The 19,749-nt window shown below is 36.5% G+C and overlaps 2 protein-coding genes across 4 annotated transcripts in view; both read left to right on the top strand.

The window, feature by feature from the left end:
• The window catches only part of LOC311433260 (uncharacterized protein), a gene marked incomplete at both ends in the record, with an annotated part of 55,085 nt that extends 45,349 nt beyond the window's left edge, over positions 1-9,736 (top strand). The window contains 6 exons of the mRNA XM_084512183.1: positions 5,543-5,899; positions 7,079-7,169; positions 7,701-7,846; positions 8,009-8,103; positions 8,803-8,891; positions 9,609-9,736. Of these exons, the coding sequence (XP_084368309.1) occupies positions 5,543-5,899; positions 7,079-7,169; positions 7,701-7,846; positions 8,009-8,103; positions 8,803-8,891; positions 9,609-9,736 (906 nt within the window). The remainder of the gene's footprint in view (positions 1-5,542; positions 5,900-7,078; positions 7,170-7,700; positions 7,847-8,008; positions 8,104-8,802; positions 8,892-9,608) is intronic.
• A 2,000-nt stretch (positions 9,737-11,736) lies between these two features.
• Positions 11,737-19,749, top strand: part of RHAG (Rh associated glycoprotein) — a 28,617-nt gene continuing 20,604 nt past the window's right edge. The window contains exons 1-2 of one of the 3 annotated variants that reach the window (XM_084513941.1): positions 11,743-12,016; positions 12,445-12,529. The gene's annotated coding sequence lies outside the window, so the exon portion shown is untranslated. Of the gene's footprint in view, positions 12,017-12,444; positions 12,530-19,749 lie in introns of all 3 variants that reach the window. The other 2 variants (XM_084513940.1, XM_084513942.1) reach the window with 2 other exon arrangements.

The raw sequence follows: 19,749 nt of genomic DNA, 5'->3' as shown, positions 1-19,749 counted from the left end.
TCACTTGGTCAGCATTAATTGGGCATTGTGTTGTGCATGCTAACTTAGTTAATATCTAAGTCTTACCAAACCTGGTAATTAAAAGAAAATGCATGCTTCTATTAATTTTAAGAATTTTTTAAAAAATTACATTTTCTGCTTAGAAAACATTCTACTCATCTGGGTGAGAAACACTTCACATGACGTCTAATTTGCGATTCTTTATATCAAAAAGTAGCACTTGGTCTTGCTTGCTTCATTCTTCAAATGTGAACATATATTAATCCATTTTGTATTTGATTATAGTCAATCACAAGAAATGTTTTTTTTTTTAATGAAACTTGAATTATTGTTATGTGGAATTTATTTATCTGGAATGTGGGTATATATCAGTACAGCTAGACTCAATATTTTGCTATCTATAGCTGTCAAGTACTTGTCCAAGCTTTCAGGTATATACTATTTTAAAATATCTATTATATCTTCTCATATACAATAAGATGATTGTGTCTTCTTAATGCAGAATGAAAATTTTGTTACAAAATGAAATTTATAGATGCAAACTCAAAGACAGTTAAAAATATATATATATCAAAGTAACTGAAGTGAAAAATATCCTTACTGTTGTAAACTTTCAGACCTGTTATACCCTGAAAGTTTTATCAGCTGGCAGGAAAAAGTCTCTTCTGAGGAGTGAAGTACCAAGATTAAACACACACACACACACAAAAAAAAAAAAAAAAGTCTGCACTGTATTTTTCAAATATAATTTGTTCCTAGCTTTTTAACTAGAAGATTTTTAATATTGTTTTAACATTTGATGAAGTTGCATGAAACATACGAGTTTTCAAGCAGAGCTACATAAAAGTATGTTGCTGGTATTTGTCTCTTCAAAAGTGTAGAAGTGATTTAGCTGATCGACTAGTATAGTATTGGCATGGAAGTATCTGGGAACAGTCATCTTCTGATTTTGAAACTAATGCCAAATAAATTTGCTCTAAAAGATGAATTTGATTGTGTGGTCTGACAATTGAAGATGTGTGGTATTTTCATCAAATTTACTTCTGAAGCTAGAAATGTTTTATGTTTCCAGTTGCAGCACTTTTTTTGTAGTCACAGAAAGATCTTGTTTCTGTATGTTGAAGTTCTGCATAGCCAAGCATCAAAAAAAAAATTCTGATACACCGATTCATGCCTTATGTTTGTTCATGAATGGTTTCTTGTGACTATTAGCACAAGATATAATTTAGTATTAGCAAGATCTTTTGGCTAGGCATAGCCACATGGTACGTTTATGTTCTCTGGTTGAGTGAGCTCCAATCACAAGGGAAAGTGTTTCCTATGCTGTAAACTACTGTAGAATACTCATAAAATGTAAACATAAAAGGGATCTCAAGCATAAGGAAAACTTCATGTAGGCCATTACCATGCCCTCTGCCCAGTGCTGAATTTTGCTTAGAGATTTAGCTCCAAACTAGAATTATAAATGGATCTACATGTGCCCTGCCAGAGATCAGAATGCACCTCAGTGAAGATGAAAGTAATGGAGTTGATGCACTATTTAGAAATGGAAAAAAAAAAATAAATAAATAAATAAATAAGTCTGGACCCCAATCATTATTTATTATTTTTATTATTACTGTTATTACTATAATAAACATAAATTTCTCACACCACACATGTAGAGCTGACTCACACACAGAGGAGCAAGAAAATCCTCTGACTTCAGTAACATAAACCCAACATAAATGAAAGGGAAATTATATCATAAATCTAGAGACAATTTCAGATATTAAACAGTTAACAGGATATTAAAATTAATAAACAGCTAACAGGATATTAATAACAGTATTACTGCCATCTCTTCAAAATCATCATTCTAGGAATAAAAAATATTTACACCACTGATTAAAAGAAGAATTAAATATAAGTTGTTTTTACAGGACACTGGAAACTTGCTGTTAATTCTTTGTGATGTTAATCAATCTTTTGGTTCTTGCCATAAGGAAAAGCTCTTTACAGTCTTTCTTAACTCATTCTTCTCACCTAACATAAACATGTTTGTTTAATCACTTAGCAGAGATGAATTGGTGAATCTACTGTATTTTCATAGTAGATTTACAGTTTTAACAGTTCTTATACCAATAGTTTCCCTGTCAAGCAGGATTTCCTAGATCTCTACCACTGAACTGTACTGCTCACACTGGATTTTCCTCAGAAGCCGGATTTAAGGTTTATTATGTTCAACTAATTTTATTACACATTTTCCCTACTTCCTTCATTCTGTTTTAAGATAAACTGTTGAGTTCAAAGTCTGTCTCACCAAGGACTTTGCCAAATCTTCATTCTTTAACAACTGAAAAGATGTAATTTCATGTATGTCTTCAGTAGCAAAAAGATATGTAATATTTGATTTGCTTCTTCTGACATGTAGAAAAAAATATTTCATGAATATGATTGGGTTTTAGACTGTGTGCATGCTGTGGTATTTGCTTCTAAAAAGTATCTTATCAGCTAGAGACCAATTGCAACAGTATTGGCTGAAGGTTTTGTTTATGTGCCAGATGCTGCTTGAGGGTGATCAGCACCATCTGATTGAGAGATTATGATGCTGATTTGATTGGGAAACAGGGAGAAGGAAAGAAATGGAGACAATTGTTGATGTGTGTAAACAGTACCCCACTCCAGAATAAAAGTTCCCAAAACAGATGATGCTTGCTTGAACAGCACATTGGTGTGGCCCCAAGTGAATGTATTAATCACAGAATCACAGAATCACAGAATTTCTAGGTTGGAAGAGACCTCAAGGTCATCGAGTCCAACCTCTGACCTAACGCTAGCAGTCCCCACTAAACCATATCCCTAAGCTCTACATCTAAAAGTCTTTTAAAGACTTCCAGGGATGGTGACTCCACCACTTCCCTGGGCAGCCTGTTCCAATGTCTAACAACCCTTTTGGTAAAGAAGTTCTTCCTAACATCCAACCTAAAACTCCCCTGGCACAACTTAAGCCCATTCCCCCTCATCCTGTCACCAGGCACGTGGGAGAATAGACCAACCACCACCTCGCTACAGCCTCCTTTAAGGTATCTATAGAGAGCAATAAGGTCACCCCGAGCCTCCTTTTCTCCAGGCTGAACAAGCCCAGCTCCCTCAGCCGCTCCTCGTAGGACTTTTTTTTTTATACGAGGAGGCAAAGATGAAAGAAATACTAAAAATTCAGGGCATTTTGAATAAAGAAATCAAGAGGAGGTTGATCTATCTGTTTTAAGAAACATGCAACTTTATACTACTTGTGGTCTCTGCCTCAGTACAAGGTGGAGCCTTCTCTCCATATGAGATAGCGGTGACCATTCACAAAAAAAAAACAAAACAAAAAAAAAAAAAAAAACACTCTGTGGTGTGTTTGATTTTGAGGCTGTTTTGCATTTTGCTTACATATCACAGAAAACCACAAGTTTTATGTAACAGATATTAATGGTTTTTTGTTTGTTTGTTTGTTTGCTTGTTTTTTCCTTTGTAGAAATGGGTCCAATAACTGCAATCCTTTGCCTGGTTGCTTTGATACACCAAGCTGATGCAAAGGTAGGACCATTCATGTATGCAAAACAGTTATATTGCGTATTGCTGAGGACATTGTCTAGATATCTACATGAGCGGGTTGAGTGATCTCGAACTCTGCAATTCAGGGTTGAAATTATTATTTGCACATCCTTTCCACAACAAAGATGAACTCCTGTTTTTCTAAGATTTATGTATTAAAATTCTGCCTATCAAAAAATGTTCTCCTATTTACAAAAATAATTTTTAAAATACATTTTCCGAAAAGAATATGAACTGATACTGCTCTAAAATAATTTACCTAAGTATCAGATATTTTATCTTCACTTCTCTTCAGAGAGGTGATCTTAACCTTGTAAGATGTAGTAAGATGTAAGGTGTACTACTATGTACACATTTGGATGTGAGCTATTTATCAAGATATGCTTAATAAGGGATGAAAAGAAATAGGTTCTTTAGGAATGCTCATCATCTCTTTCTTTAGGAAATAATTCTTTACTCTGAGGACGGTCAAAGACTGAAACAGGTTTCCTAGAGAGGCAGTTAATGTCCCATGATTGTCAGTGCTCAAGAGGAGTTTGGACAATGCCTTCATTAATATAATTTAACTTTTGGTTGGCCATGAAGTACCCAGATAGTTGAATTAGATTATCTTTGTAGGTCCTTTCCATCTGAAATATCCTATCCTTCTTTAACAAAGCTCAGGTGACCTATGTCTTAAATTGCTTGTTTAACTGATTATACCAAGAGCTTAAGATAACTGGCCAAGATGTAGTTTCTACTACTGTAAATGCCATAAATTGAACAAGATGTACAAAACCTCTTGAGGGAGGTTTAGTTGCTCAAGCAGAAATGTCTCAGTGCAGTTTGAGATTGCCTAAGGTGCCTGAGACATTCATGAGAGGCTCTACAGGCTGTACAAAGAGCTTTAACCTTCTGGAACAACAGTTAGGGCTCTCTGGGCATTTAAAATGGCATTAGGTGCCATTCTAGGTCACTGACAACAGCTTTTAAAACCTAGAATTGAGCTCTGAAGTCAAAGCAGGGGGAAGTGAGATTTATTCATATTATTGGGACATCTTAAAATTTAGTCTCTCTCATGTTGTGGTTTTCTCATTGACCATGAAGGCAAACTGAAATGACTTTTAGAAATTTACATCTATGGTATAGATGTCTAAAATTAAGTAAGATGAATTTGTTCCTAGCATGCAAATCATCACACTAATGGTGAAATTCATCTCACCAACCTAAGTATCAAAATATTAATCATCTAGATCTCTCCCAGGCTCTCACTATAAACAAAGGAAGGAGAAAGAGGTACTTCTAGGGAATAGCTTTTCCAGTCTGAAAAAGGAGTTTGGGTTTTGTTTGATGAGCTATGTCTGCCCTCTCCAGTAATGACTAAGAGTAAGGTGTCTAGCTTAGACTCAGAGGATTCATTTTCAGATATTAAGCAGGAAGAATCCCTTCCCAAGGAACATTCTAGTCTGAAAACTCTAATGTGGGCATTGCTACCATTGTTCTTTGCCAGGATTCAAAACCTGTCATCACTGGATAAGGGGCAATTTAAATTGTTCATTGCCTTCTTGATCTTATGTATTTCAGAAGATGGTCTGCAAAGGGCTTTAAATTCTGATCCAGCTTCACATATTTCCAAAGCCTGCAAGTGATGAGATCTAGGAATTTTTTAGTACTCACAGAAGGTCAAAACCAGTCATGACATTTGGTTCCAGAGCTAAGCTTTCTCCATGAAGAGTAGAAATCTTTCTTTCTGAAGGTAGAAATACTAATCACAAATTTCACTTAGGGTCACATCTCTTTATTAAATATATGGTTCAAATGAAGGGAGGGAGAAAAAATAAATAAATCACCAGTTACAAGAATAGGAGAACCAATAAAGGAAAGTTAGAATTTCCATGCAGCTTTACTTTGACAAGAATTTCACAGTCTATCTTGCTTAGTAAACCTTGGATAACTGGAACAATCATTTACTGTTTTCCAGGTGTATCAGAGTAAACAAGTGGACACACCCCTCTTTCCACCTTTTCCCATTAAAAACCCAATACAGAAGCCAGTAAAGAAACCAATACAGAAACCAATACACATACCAGCACAAAAACCGATACACAAGCAGATAATCAGACCAATACAGAAACCAGTACAGCTACCACCAATAAAGAAACCTCAGCAACCTCAGCAACCAGCACAACAGAAATACAATGGTTTTCAGATGCAAAGCAAACAACAGATGCTTCAGCAACAAAATATTATTCAGCTGAAAAACAAGCAAGTCATCCTTAAAGAACACAATCAAATAAGAAGATCTGTAGTTCCAACAGCCAGGAACATGCTGAAGATGGTAAGCTATGCATATCCACTACCCTGCTTTCCAGATCATTAGCAGAAGATTGTAGCCTTCTAAAAAAACCCACACTCAGTGAGTAGATAGGGCAAGAAAGGTTCTCTGGGATTCAGATTAAGAAATCAGAATTTTATCCCTGTGTTTCTGCAGGCTTCATGCTTTAAGTCTGCACACTTCAGTGCTGTAAGCACTTGTAAAATTATTGCAAAGAACATGCCCCAAGCACTGCTCAAAACCTCTCTCATAACCAACATGTCTTAGTTTCTGCAGTTAGAAAAACTCAGTTAAGCAACATGGCAAATCTCCCTTATCTAGGGACATCTGTCTAGAGAAAATATAAACACAGGCTTACTGCAACCATATCCATTTATTGTTGTTAAACCTGTATTAATATAGCCTGCAAAGTGAATCACAAATTCTTGCCTTATGTTTTCTCATTGCAATAGGCATAAACTGCAATCTTTTTCAGGGAAAGCTTTTACCTTGGAAGAAAAGAAACATACGCCCTGAATGAAGGAAAGTGGGCAAAGCAAGGGTGGAGCTGGGGTACCAGCAGCATTTTTCTGAATTAAACATAATGGGGAAGGCAAAAAAAGGCCTAGACCTGCATAGCTATCTGGCCTCAGATGAACTTGTTTTGCTCGTTGCTGTTACCATACACATCACTCTTGATATTTTTGTTATACCTATTCAATGGGCAGAGCTTCTCAGTGCTTTATGGTTAAGTCTGCATGGTAAGACTTGCAAACATTCCCCTGCTTCAAAGACTGCCTGGTGTCTATCACTACATCTCAGCTCCACCTAGGAGCTGAAGCTCAACTCTCCTAGGCTTGAAGCTCAATTTTGTACCGTTTGCACTGTATCTTACAAAGTTAATTCAGGCACAAAGGTAAAAGAAGGTAATAGTATGTTTTAACATTTCTATAAATCAGGATTTTCTGGAGATCTGGACTGTGATATTCTACAGAATTGCTCGATCTGCAGCCCTTAAGGGCTGAAGAAACATGGTGCCCATGCCCCATGCCCAGTAGTGTAAACTGGCACAGCTCCTTTGCTTTCTTTTAAGGAACCCAAAGCATTCAGCACTCCAAGTGCAAATAATTCCCCATGTTTTTCTTCTCCTTCATGGACTGCACAAATTTGCCTGTGACTTGTTTCTTCCTTTGTGTCTTTCAGGTTTGGAATGAGAGAGCTGCTAAAAATGCTCAGAAATGGGCAAAGAAGTGTGAAATGGAAATCAGTCCAACAGATCAGAGAGTTATTGACGGTACATAAACAACATCGATCCTAAGCTTATGGGTTAATGTTGATTTGCAGATGAACCTTGTTCATGTGAAGTAGAAATATGGATACATTTTAAGATGTCGTAGAATATCTTTGGAGAATTATTAAACACAAAAACCTCATCTTTGTCAGAGAAGGTCCCTGAAAGACAAACTGTTGGAGCTTGAGAGAGGGAAGCTGTGTACTTGCCCTGTTCTTGTACCTGTCTTTAAGTACCCTCTTTTAGCTCCTAGCTCCTGCTGGAGACAAGATGACATAATAGAAGACTGTGGGTATGACTAAGTACAGACATTTTTGTGTAGCACATTGTAGTTAAAAGCTCACCAAAATCAAAGTAGCATTCCCTGACACTTTCATAAGATCAAGTGTACTGTCCTCTTTAAAATCACAGGGGAAATAGGTTGGCATTGTAGACCCTTTGTTTAGGATGTAATTACACTCTCCCCGTCATACCTTCCACCCTACAACTTGCTTCCTTGCTATGTAATAAAATATACCTACTTTACTACTTCAGGCATCACCTGCGGTGAGAATATATTGCTCTCATCTCAACCAAAAACATGGGCTGAAACAATCCAAGTCTGGAACAGTCAGGGCTCCAATTTCAAGTATGGTTTTGGAGCAACTACAAAGAATGCCAATGTCAAGAGCTATGCTCAGGTATGGATAATTGAAGCAAACTGCAATGATACACTAGAATTACATGTGTACAATCAAGGTTGCTGAGAGGCGTTTATTATCAGAAGAAAAAAAAAATGTCATTGATGAGAATTCAAGAAAATATGTCTCTGAAAAAAAATATGTTTATTTTTGATTCTACAGCTAGTGTGGTATAACAGCTACCAGGTTGGATGTGCAGTTGCCTACTGTCCTAGAAACCAGTACAACTACTTTTATGTTTGCCATTACTGTCCTCCGTAAGTATTGCCTTTTTATTTTCTTAAGATGTGATAATTCTGGATATGTTTTCAAAAACTCCAGTAGTCCATTGGTGATTTGTAGGATCAAATGTCTATAGTTTCTTTTAGCCATTTGTAATTTTGAAAACACGCATATGAATTGTGTTTTTAACATTAGATTAAATGTTAATATTTATTTCATTTCACACTGAAACAGAAATTTGGGAAATTTTAGCATTTGAATAAAGAAAGGTCTGTGTAAGGATCAGGCATCATGCTATAAATTTGACCACAAAGAAGACAAACAAAAAGTGAAAGCCAGCAGCAAATAAATATTCACAGAGGTAAAGAGCATATCTCTGACTCCTTCATGTCAGAAGGTGGCTGCTGAGGTAATTTTCTTATGAGCCACAATGTACTTGAAAGCCATTAGAAAAGTACAGCCAGGAAGCACATAAGCATATAAGACTTTTTAAACTGATAATGTTACACAAAGGCAAATAGTCAATTAGTTTTCGTTCCCCAAACACCTATTTGATTTAAAATCAACATTCTTGTATTCTATGCATAGCTCAAACTGAAACATGAATATCTATGAAAATCGTCATTTTATCCAAAATGTGTGGATGTCTTTCATTGGGATAAAGAAAGTAAACTGTCAGTGGCTCAGACCTACATCTTGATCTCATTTTGTGTTGTGTTTCTTTCAAATTTCAGAGGAAATAACATAATGCAAGTGGCTGCACCTTACAAAAATGGACCAAGATGTGCAGATTGTCCCGGCCACTGCGACGATGGGCTTTGCAGTAAGTATTTGCCTCCTTACAACAAACATTGCACTACCTCAAATAATGACATTCCCTTTTCCTCCTTCATACTTACCTTTTGCCAATCTGCAGGTAGGACGTCATAGAATTGCTCCTTCGTTTTCCTTCTACACATGATATTGATTAAATAGAATAGCCTACCATAAGTGGCACGATTTTGAGCGGGGGTGGGGGGGGGGGGGGGGGAGGAAAAGGAGGGGGGCACCAGATGAGCTCCAGAAATCCCTTCCAGCCTCATCCATCCTATGCCGGTGGGTGCGTTGTGTTGCTGTCAAGCAATGACTATGACTGATCACATCGCCAGTCTTCTGCTGCCCTCTTCTGGAAAACTCAAGACAATGTCTTCATGTGCATGTGCATCTTCAGTGCACGTACATACAAATCGTGAAAGTTCATATGTTTATGCCCATGTATAGATAAAGAGCTCCACATGACCTATATTGTCGACTTCCACGTGGAGCAACTCCAAGCATAAAAATAGACAGGAACTGTAACATACCACCTTTCTGTCTGTTTTCCCTTTTACATAATATTCAAGCAATTTGAACAGCAGAGCAAAGGTATAAAGGCTAAGTAGGCAAGAAAATTAATGAGAAGATGCATGATGGAAAATGCAGAAGTATCAGACCAGCACTGTTTTTTTTTCAATCAATATTTCATGGTTTTTTTTTTTTTTTTCTATCTGTTCTATTTTAGCCAATCCTTGCAGGCATCGAGATGCATTTCCAAACTGCAAAAATATGAAAACCTTGTTTGGCTGCCGCCATTCGGTGGTGAGAGAGAAGTGTGCTGCTACCTGTAAATGCAACACTCAAATCGTCTAATATCCTGGTGGATGTCATTGTAGCTGCTTTGGGACTTACTTATTGGGAAAAAAAAAAAAAAAAGTAGAACTAACCACGAAGCACGTTCACGCTCAGTATCAGCTCAGATTGACTTGTATGTAAACTTTTTTTTTGTTTTTTTTATGAAATCGCACAATTATTTCAGTCCCAAATTAGTCTAGAAGCTCAGATAACCTCTGATGTTATTTTAGGCTTTATAGAAATCATGATTAAGCTACTAATGTGTTACTTTTTGGTTTTCCTTTTGGTGGATCTTCCACTGATTCATTTCCTTTTAATGGGAAATACACTTTTAAAACACGGAAATATGTTAAATTCCACTTAACTTTCTTCTGTTACCTTTTCTTCAATTATAAATGGAATACATTCCTGCTAAATAAAAATATGTTCACAAACAGAGCTTTTCATTGAAGTTGTTTATAATTTTTCCATTTGGAAAATACTTTATGAGTATTTCAAAGATCTGCAAAATTTTATGCAAATGAGGAAAAGAAAATAAGAGCCAAAAGCATTATTTTGCACAGCCAAAATAAGAGGAACTCCTCAAATCTGCCAGCTTTTGCCCTGTGGCCTTAACACAAATCTGATACATCTTAATATCCAAGTGATAAATTATATATATTTTTTCTCATATAGCACCAACAGTCAAGAAATTAGAATCTTTTTTAAACCATATATACAAAGAAAGAGATGGCCTTTCCATACTCTCTATGAGTAAGTCCCTCTCTTGCTTGGAATTTACATTGAGATATATATTTATATATTTCTATCTATCTATCTATCTATATACACATATATATGTATATATATATATATACATACACACATATATGTATAAATACAGCCTCAAAAAAATAAAAGGGAAAAAAAAAGTTCATGTGTCCTAAAATACTCATTAATAGGGGGATATTTCCTCCAGAACTTCCAGAAAATGCTTAGACCAGATTACACCAGCAACATGAATGTGAAACAGGCTGTGATTTTATCTTCATATCCAATACATAAACCCACACACATTTTTTTTTCTTTAATAAAAAGGTAGATATATAGGAAACAGAAGCTCTTCATGCTTCCAGTTTATAAATTATGACAGATATCAAAAAACGTGCAAAGAACTAAAAAGCATATTCTCAATAAACATAAGAGATCCTTCCCACTAATCTTCTTCCTGATGGCCCTCCCAAGCCTCTGCAGAGCAAACACCACATCCCAGTGCCAAGCAGGGTGCAATGCGGTGCCCCATCACACCTCCAGCTGCTCCTGAAGGTGATGCTGGTCTCCTACAGGTTCTGAGTCACATTTGCCAGCCCTGTGAAAGACGGATCCCTCTTACTAACTTCCCTTGCCGTTTTAGACCAGCAAAACTTTGGTCCATAGGACTGCAATTCTAGTTCAAAGCACAAGAGGGGGAACCATACCCAAACATTCAACTGTATCAGTTTTCCATTCTGTTACCTGTATGAAGGGTTCCTCCTTTTACTAGAAATTGAAGTTACAAATCTTCCCTGATTGTTTTTAACACTTTCCTGCATATCACTTATTACGTAACACTGAACAAAGAAATAACCACTACATATAAAAATACTTTGGAAGCAATTTCTTCCTCTTCATTGCTTCATCCTATTTCTGTTGGCCAAATTACTACCATATTAAAGCCATTTATATGACCAAATTAAGGCAATATTTTAATTTCTAGGATATCTCTTGACTAATTTTGGCAGCTTTGATTTTCTCCCTGTCTGAAGTTCTGCTCCAACTGTCAGTATTCAGGGTTCCTGCAGCCACAAAGATGTTTGTACAAACTGTATTTGAAACTGAAGCTTGGTGAAAATTTACTGAGACCTATGGTTTTCTCAGAAAACATTATTCTAAAATATATTTAATAAAAAAAAAAAAAAAAAAAAAAAAAAGCTCTCTTACAGGCAGGCACATAATTTTGGCAGAAGTCTTAGGAGTTTTCTGGAATATTTTCAAGATTTAATTTCTCCTTACAATCAAGGTGATGGGAGATGAAAATCCTTCCATCCATACACTTTCCTCCCTCTCCATCCTAATGAATATTTATGGATGAATTATCAGAGATAATTGAGACAGCTCCCTCTCCAAAGAGACAACTGTTGTGCTCTGAATATTCAGTTAGGGCATCTGACCAAGGCAGCAGCAGGAGCTGGAAGAGGTCACCTGCATCAGGAATTGTCACCCTGGAGCATCAGGTATCCTGCTGGGCTACTGAAGGCATTATCCTTCTTACTTTCATAGGTAATTTTTAAAAATTCTAGTTCTTAATTGATGTGGAATAGGAGGAATAGCAGGTGAGATGAAATGCTACCAGGATGATTATTTTTCTCAAGACTGCAAAGAAAACTTGGGTCTCTGACTTAGATTTAGCTGTTCATGTCCCTGGAAAAGATGAGATGTTTCTGAATATGAGTTTCCCATAGACAGGTGAAGTAAGAGAAATATGACATTCACTGCTAGATCCAGCATGTCAAATAATGCATTTCTCCATTCTCTGACTATTTTCACAAACTTATTTTTTTAGTGATACTCTTGAGCGTTGTTTCCTTTCTGGTAGAAGCATAGATTTTTTGATATTTGCTGAGAACTCTAATGATTTTTCAATGTAATTCAGTTTTTGTAATTCAAAAAATAATAACATCAAAAATTTCTTACAATTTCTGTTCCAGCTTCAGACATACTCTCAAGACGTACATATGCTGAGAGGTGATAAGAACAACTACTATGGTACAAGCCTTATCTGTGGACAATGATGTAAGAGCTCCTAAGCAGCTAACTTACATGACAAGGACTTTAAGCACAGTTTTAAACAAATATTACAAAGTGACATTTAACAGTCTTATGCTTTTGAAGAAAGAACACTTATGATATTTAAAATATGTCAACTGCAGTCATCATATTTTAGGTGTCTGAGAATCAGCCTTGAGGCTAAGCAAAATGGAAGGTCTTTCTCCTCCAGTGTCTTAAAGTTTTGCTGAAAGCCTAAATCTTCCCTGTTTTTCTCCATCTGTCTGATAGAAACAATAGCTCTTTCCATAACTTTTGCCTTAATATTCCATACATATAATAACACCAGGTTTAAGAAACTATAGCTAAATCTTTCTACCAAATAGAAAACAAGGGTTGGAAACACCACAAGGTGATTCATGTCAAGATGCCAGAAATTGTCTAATCACTGAGAAAAGATAGATCCCACCAAAGACTACGTCTTTTCACTTACCAGAGAGAGAGCATAGATGACAAATTTGCACTGGATGCTTAGCTTTTAGATGGACACTCATAGGTGAAATGTGCACCATGTCAATTGTGCAACCCTCTACGTGCCCCCACACCATTATTATTCCTTAAGTCCCACCAAAAAAGATTGGGTTCTGGTGTTGCAAGTTGGTCATTTGATGAGAATAAATATTTAGATTATAATCTGTAAATGAATATAAGAAATCTCAGGGACTGTGGGTAGAGATAGAGTTCAGAATTGAAAGATGAGAACTTGCTCAAAAAAACTGTGCAGAGACAAGATACTTGCCTGACCACCATGGTGGACCACCACAGCGCAGCTGTAACATCTCATACCTGATCAAATGTGGATGTGTTTACCTCAGGCATACCTTTCCTATAATGTCTGTATACTCTAGGCAAATTCACTTATTATTTGCTCTGAAATCCTTATCTAAATGTCCAAGGAAGCCCAGATCCCAAACTTGGCCTAAGCCATCACCTCAAGTGTGCCCTGCAGCACGCTATACAAACACACTCCTGTCTGCAAATAAGTCCTTGACAAGCCACCAGAAATTCCTCTTGTCAGAAGACTCAACTGGTGCCCAAGACACAAAACTGTAGCAAGATCCTTGAGCGAGACCATGTGGCAAAAAGCCAGCAGAGCCAGGACAGGACGAGGGTGTTCCCCACCCCTGTTCCTGGCTCTTCTACACCAGGCTGCCAAAAAATGGATTCCTCTAAGTGCAAAGGCCACGGTTAAACTGTGAAAAACAAGAATTGGGACCTTCTCATTAAAAAGATATTTGACAGATCCTGTCTCCTCTCCAGGCTGCAGGAAAGACTTTTAACCTGTCTGCTTCAGTCTCTCGCAACTGCAGCACAGAGATAAACTGACATAGCCAGGGGTGAGAAAGATTAATTAGGGAACACTGAGAAAGCGCCTGCGAAGCACTAAGGCCCAGTAATTATAATATGGCATTCTGTAGCCACACCTCCAGTATAATTCTATCTCAGTTTAACCACAAGTCAAGGGGACATGGGAGCAAGGAGATAGAAGTGAGGAAATGCCACTCCCTCCCACGAGGCGACATCTACAAGTTCATGGGCTGGCCACTGGTCTTGATCTTCTGGTTTGGGGGCAGTGCAGTGCAGCCATCGGGCTGTTCCCTAGGATTTACAAAGCTCTTCTGAGTCTGGCATCTATAAGTCTTGTGGAAAAATAACTTTTAGAAGATGAGCTAAATTGGCATGGAAATAGTCTTGCATATATCAGTGAAATTGCACATTAACTATTTGTTGCATTTACTGGTGAGCAACCCAGTGCAATGTGTGAGAATAGCTCTCTAAAATGCTTATCGCAATTTATTTCTTTTTCCATAGTAACTGAAATGATCATTTCAAAGCAAATGACATTATTGCCTTTCAATTTGGCATCATCAACACTCCTTCTCTGCCTTCTTCTCTTCTCCTATTTCTGCATAAACTGTGGAAGTAAAAGATGAAAACCCAAGCTGATAAAGTGAAATAAAAATAAGGGTTTTGTTTATTTCATTGACAAACTTTGAATGAAACACAATTTTATTTTTTTTTATTCAACATAAAACAGATTTTTTTTTTTTATTGTTTTACTTTAGGACTTGCTTAACTATTCACTTCTCCAAAGGACCCTTGTTTTTAAAATAGGCGTGGAACTTACAAGGGAAGTCGCTGACATTTTTCACACCAATTCTAGTTAAGATCATGAACTTTCTATTCAGATAGATGACAGGATGAGAAATTTGTTCTTGATCACAAAATTCAGAAACAATTTAGTCTCCATTTTACCCACAAATCTCACCAGTGTCGTGAGATATAAAAAGTTAATTTTCAGTCTACTAGAACTTGCACATGTGTATTAAGACAGGTTCAGAAGAAATAATAAATGAGATAAGGAATCTATATACAGAACTAATATGCAGTATTAAATGTGCTTATTTAATTGTACCAATTCATCTACTGATAATCCTGTTCCTATTCAAACCACTTCTTGTACTTACTTCACTTAGGACTTGATAGAACAGGGAAGTCATTTCCCAGTGTAAACATATTCCAGAAACCTACATTGAAGATAACAAAGTCGATGTAGGTTAAACCATGTTATTTTTGCTTACTGATATACAGCATTCTTCACACAGATATTTATGACAACCACAATTTGAAAGAAAGCAATTCCTGGATGTTAAAAAATATGTTTATTTTGGCAGAGTTGAAATTTAGCTCTTGTGATTTTTGTGCAAGTTTGAAAGAAGGACAAGTAAGGGAGACTCTAAGCACTTCTGCTTCTAAAACACAGAAATTACATGAATCCAACAATTTCACAGCAAGAATGGATTCACCTCTTGTACAGAGGTGGCTGTGGAATTCTGGCTATATGATGTAATATCACCCAGCAACATATCAGAAAATGTGAAAGTGTCTCCTGTTTTGTTGAAGTAGAATCCTAACTTAATGCTTTAGGAGTGGTGCCCTGTGCAAGTTTCACTATTATGTGTGTCAGGAGATGTTTCTTGAAGTACTGGTTGCTGCAATTGAAAAATATATGCATATATTGTTTTTTTGTTTGTTTGTTTTTCCTTTTTTTTTTCTTTTGTATAGGGAGGGTATTGCATTAGTAATGAAAAACTGTGTTTTATTAAAAGAAATCCGGAAGAAAAATGAACTGTTTAATATTCTAGAAATTTATCAGGAGACCAATTAATCATTCAGTTTAATCACAAGTTCAAAATGTGCTTGGCATCATTCATTACCAATCTGTACCTTATCAGCAAGTCCCCTTTAAATTTTTTTCACTCTTGAGGTTGACTCCATATATATTTATCATCCTGATGAGGAGCATAAAATACAGTACTGCTCAAGCACCATCTGAATGTTAGAAATGATTCATGAGAATATTTTTGTCAACTCAGAGGTGTGAAGAGTCGTTGCCTTTCAACATTTATGTTCTGGCAGGTGTTTTAGTGCACAGAAGCTTATAGCAGCAGAACACATCCTTCATGGATTTTTTTTCAGTGTTATCGAATGAACTTTTTTGCTACTAGAAGTTGTGTGTCCAGCTAGGAGGGATTTGGCAGGATGCTCCATTGGTATGTAAATAGACTTCTCATCTACAGGTAGACTAGCTCAAAGTCAAGTTCTATTTTCACCACTTAGACCTGCAAGGCAACGAGAGTCTAATTATACAAGAGTCTAACCATGAATATGTTCAGTAAGAGTCAGAGCCTACTAATTGGTTTTAACAACAGTGGATGTCAGAGAGAGTCAGCTTCGTTCGATAAGGTCCAAATGAAGATCTGGAGGCAGCTCCAACAGGCTCCAACTCTTCTGGGAAAGTAAGGTGCAGCTTTCATCCTTTTAGTTCAAGGCAAATTCTAGGTATTTGAGACAATGTCAGGAAATGAGGGAAACACCCTATGTCTGTAAGTTTGGTAAATCTGGATACATTTTACTGAGAAGTCTTTCCAGATCAAAATCTGGTTTTGAGTCTCCTCCCTGCTATTTTTTTCCAAAGCAAGCATTATTGTTCCAGCAGTGTGGTTATCTGGCAGGGTTTCCTGGAATTCTGTGGTTTGGTGACTGTCTAGAGAACTATTGTTGCAGGTTAATGAGTTTTATTTACCACTTTACTTACCTAGAGGAGGAAGCTGAACCCTTTATGATTTCTTATTCCTCATTCACCTATATTGACTGGATTGTTTACATGCAGAAATGGTGTTATCTAGTACATTGCTCTCTCAGCTATTCCTAGGAGAAATTAAAGTAGACCTTGTTTAAGATGCCAATTTATTTTCATTGCATATTTGACTTTAGCTATAAATTACAGGCACAGGATGGTGTGGACATCTTCAGGATGTGCTCAGAGTATTAGTGCCTAAAAAGTTTTTTTTTTTAAGCCTATTGGAGACAATGGAATGAGTAGGTCTGATCAGTATCTTCCAGTCACAAAAAACATGGGACATTTAATATGCCAACACACACCCAAACTTCTCACTGCTGTTCACAGTGAATTTTCTGATAAGTCTCCTTACTATTTTATGAATGGCATTGGACATTGAAATCAGAGTAGTAACCTGACCAGGTGTCCTGAAGACTTCTCAAAACACAGACTGATGCTTTGACACATCTTCATAACACCCTCATCTCAGCAAACTAGATTTGCAGTCAAAGCACCGGAGCTGGAACATAACAAACAGGAGTCCTTTTGCCTAACTTTTTGAGGACACTGGAATAAGTCAGGGCCTGATCCTCAGACTGCTGGAGGTTAATATTTTAATTTGTTTCAGACACCTGAACACAGAAAACATGTTCTCTCAAATTAATAATAGACCACACAGCTAAACTAAGTTCTAAGTACTGTGTGTATTTAAGGTGGGATTCATCTTGCCTGACTTTAAAAGTCTGAGGAGTTAGTCCTTTTTATAGCTGAGAAAAAGAGCAAGAAAGAGAAATTGAGAAAGAACTTCCACCAACTTTTTTGCATCTATATTAGGATAAATTTAGTTGCTCAAGTAGCTATTTCCCTGATAAAGGGAGCACCAACTTACTAGGATAAATGTAGATATTTACAGTGTAGACATTTATTTCTGGCATGTTGAGCTAGAAGCGAGGAACTCCACATTTTCCCTGTTAATAATACAAGAGTTATTATTGCAGAAATCTCAAAGGCATTTGAAGTGTGCTAGTATCTCTTCTCTTAGTCTTTTCTTGTTATAAAGAAAAATAAAACTTTCAAATTTTCTTTCTAGGTCATTGAATAGAATGCAGATATGCTGCAGGTGGGTAATTACCCACTTTAGACAATGGTTATTTGTCCAGTTCTAAACAGCTGCATTTGCAGTCTTCTTGTGGTCAATAGGGAGAAGAAAAGTGAAAATGGTCCAGAACTTGTAGGATGAGGCATAGGCTTGGAGAAACTTCAGACCATAAAGGAGTCACTAGATGTTTAACATGTACTCAGTTTTCTGTGCTAATGTGGGAGGCAGTGCCCTGTAGCTTGAAGCAACTCTGCAGGGGGAAAATCTGGATGTATTAATTATAGAGTGACTGCAAGCCTTCAAAGTGATGCTGTGGTAAAATGTTACTTTAGGATATATCGCACATTCTCCAAAACAGAAGTTTTAATGTTATCTTACAAAACATTGGTGAGAATTGATTTGAAATCCTACTTACAATTCTGGTTATTTCTCACAAGGTGAACTGAACTTGAGCCCAATAAGAGATATTAACATATTCAGGAAAGCAGACAGTCTGCAAAATATCAAAAAGAAAAAGGAAAAAAAAAAAAAAAGAAAAGAAAAGGAAAAAAAAAATGCGGGGTGATATGATTGCAGTCTACAGATATCAGAAAGGTGAAGAAAATGAGAGAGATACAAGCTACCAGGTATTTTTGTCACCATAAATAGCTATGTACACTGTATGATGAAAATTAGTGCAGAAATAAGCTCCTAAGCATTAAAACTGGAAAGAACATCAGCAGCATCCCAGCATCCCAGAAGAAGGACATAAAACTTAACTTCACAAATAGAGCGCAAAACTGTTATGGAGGGGACTTTGTGATAAGCTACCCACAATTCCAGGAAGAGCCCTCAAAGACCTAAAAATTCCTTGTTCCTCAACAGGCAACTGCTGACTGATGGAAGAGATAGAAAATGCAATGACAATAAATAATGTGTTGTGGAAGCAGACACTGTGCTTCTTCCACAGATAAAATTGGCTGTTCATAAGAAAATAAGTTCATTAAAAGAAATGGGAAACAGAAATGGGTGAAAAGTTAGGATGGAAAAGTAAAGTGAGTGCAATCATTAGAATGTGAAGGCAGGGAAAGAAATAATGAAGTACATGTAAGAGGGAGTTCATCAAGATAAAAATGCAGAAAGTTCTCTGGAGAGGCAAAAATCATAAGAAATATGAATGAACATCCATCCAAACCTAGTATTTAATAACAGCTATCATTGAACCACCACCTGCCTGAGGGAACCCCATTTTGTCTCATTTTGTCCCATCTGTGTACCTGTTTCCAATCCTGCTTTATGTCCTGCCTCCTGGATGGTCCTTTTACACTTCCCCTTTTATGTATGTATGTTTTTATTTATTTATTTTGTAATCAATAAACATAAATACAGTTGCTTTTGAAAAACAGCAATAATCCAGATATTTTTTACAGAATATTGACCATAATATATCACAAACCAAGCTTACACCTTTGAAGGTCAGTTTATTCCTGTAGTCTCATACTGACTAACAGATGATTGCAGATCTAGCCAAGCAGATCAGTTAAACTAAAGAGAATGAAATATTTGTAACCAACCTTACAAGAGCTATTTAATGGTGGTAAGCGTTTATTTTAGATGCACCTGGAAAGTGCCTAAAAAGATCAAGGCATCTAGCTAATTATGGCATGAAAACCTCATATTTTCCACAGGTTGGCATGAGCATTTCAGAGACTGGACTTTTCCATTGAGATTATTTTATATACCTGTATTATATATATATAATATAATATAATATATATATATATATATATATATATATATATATATATATATATATATATATATATAATTCATTGTAGTACCTCCAGTGCTGGCTTGGCCCGGATGGGGCGTTGTATTTTAGATAGTAAGCTGGGTTGCAGTTGTTTATTGAAATATTGCTTGGCCCATTGCAAGGAAATAATAAATTCATGTCAGTTCAATAGCGCAGAGCTACTTCTGTGTATT

Source organism: Aythya ferina, assembly GCF_964211825.1.
Source record: "Aythya ferina genome assembly, chromosome: 3".
Lineage (NCBI taxonomy): Eukaryota > Metazoa > Chordata > Aves > Anseriformes > Anatidae > Aythya > Aythya ferina.
The sequence above is the reverse complement of the archived record's forward strand: the minus strand, read 5'-3'. Positions and strand labels throughout refer to the sequence as shown.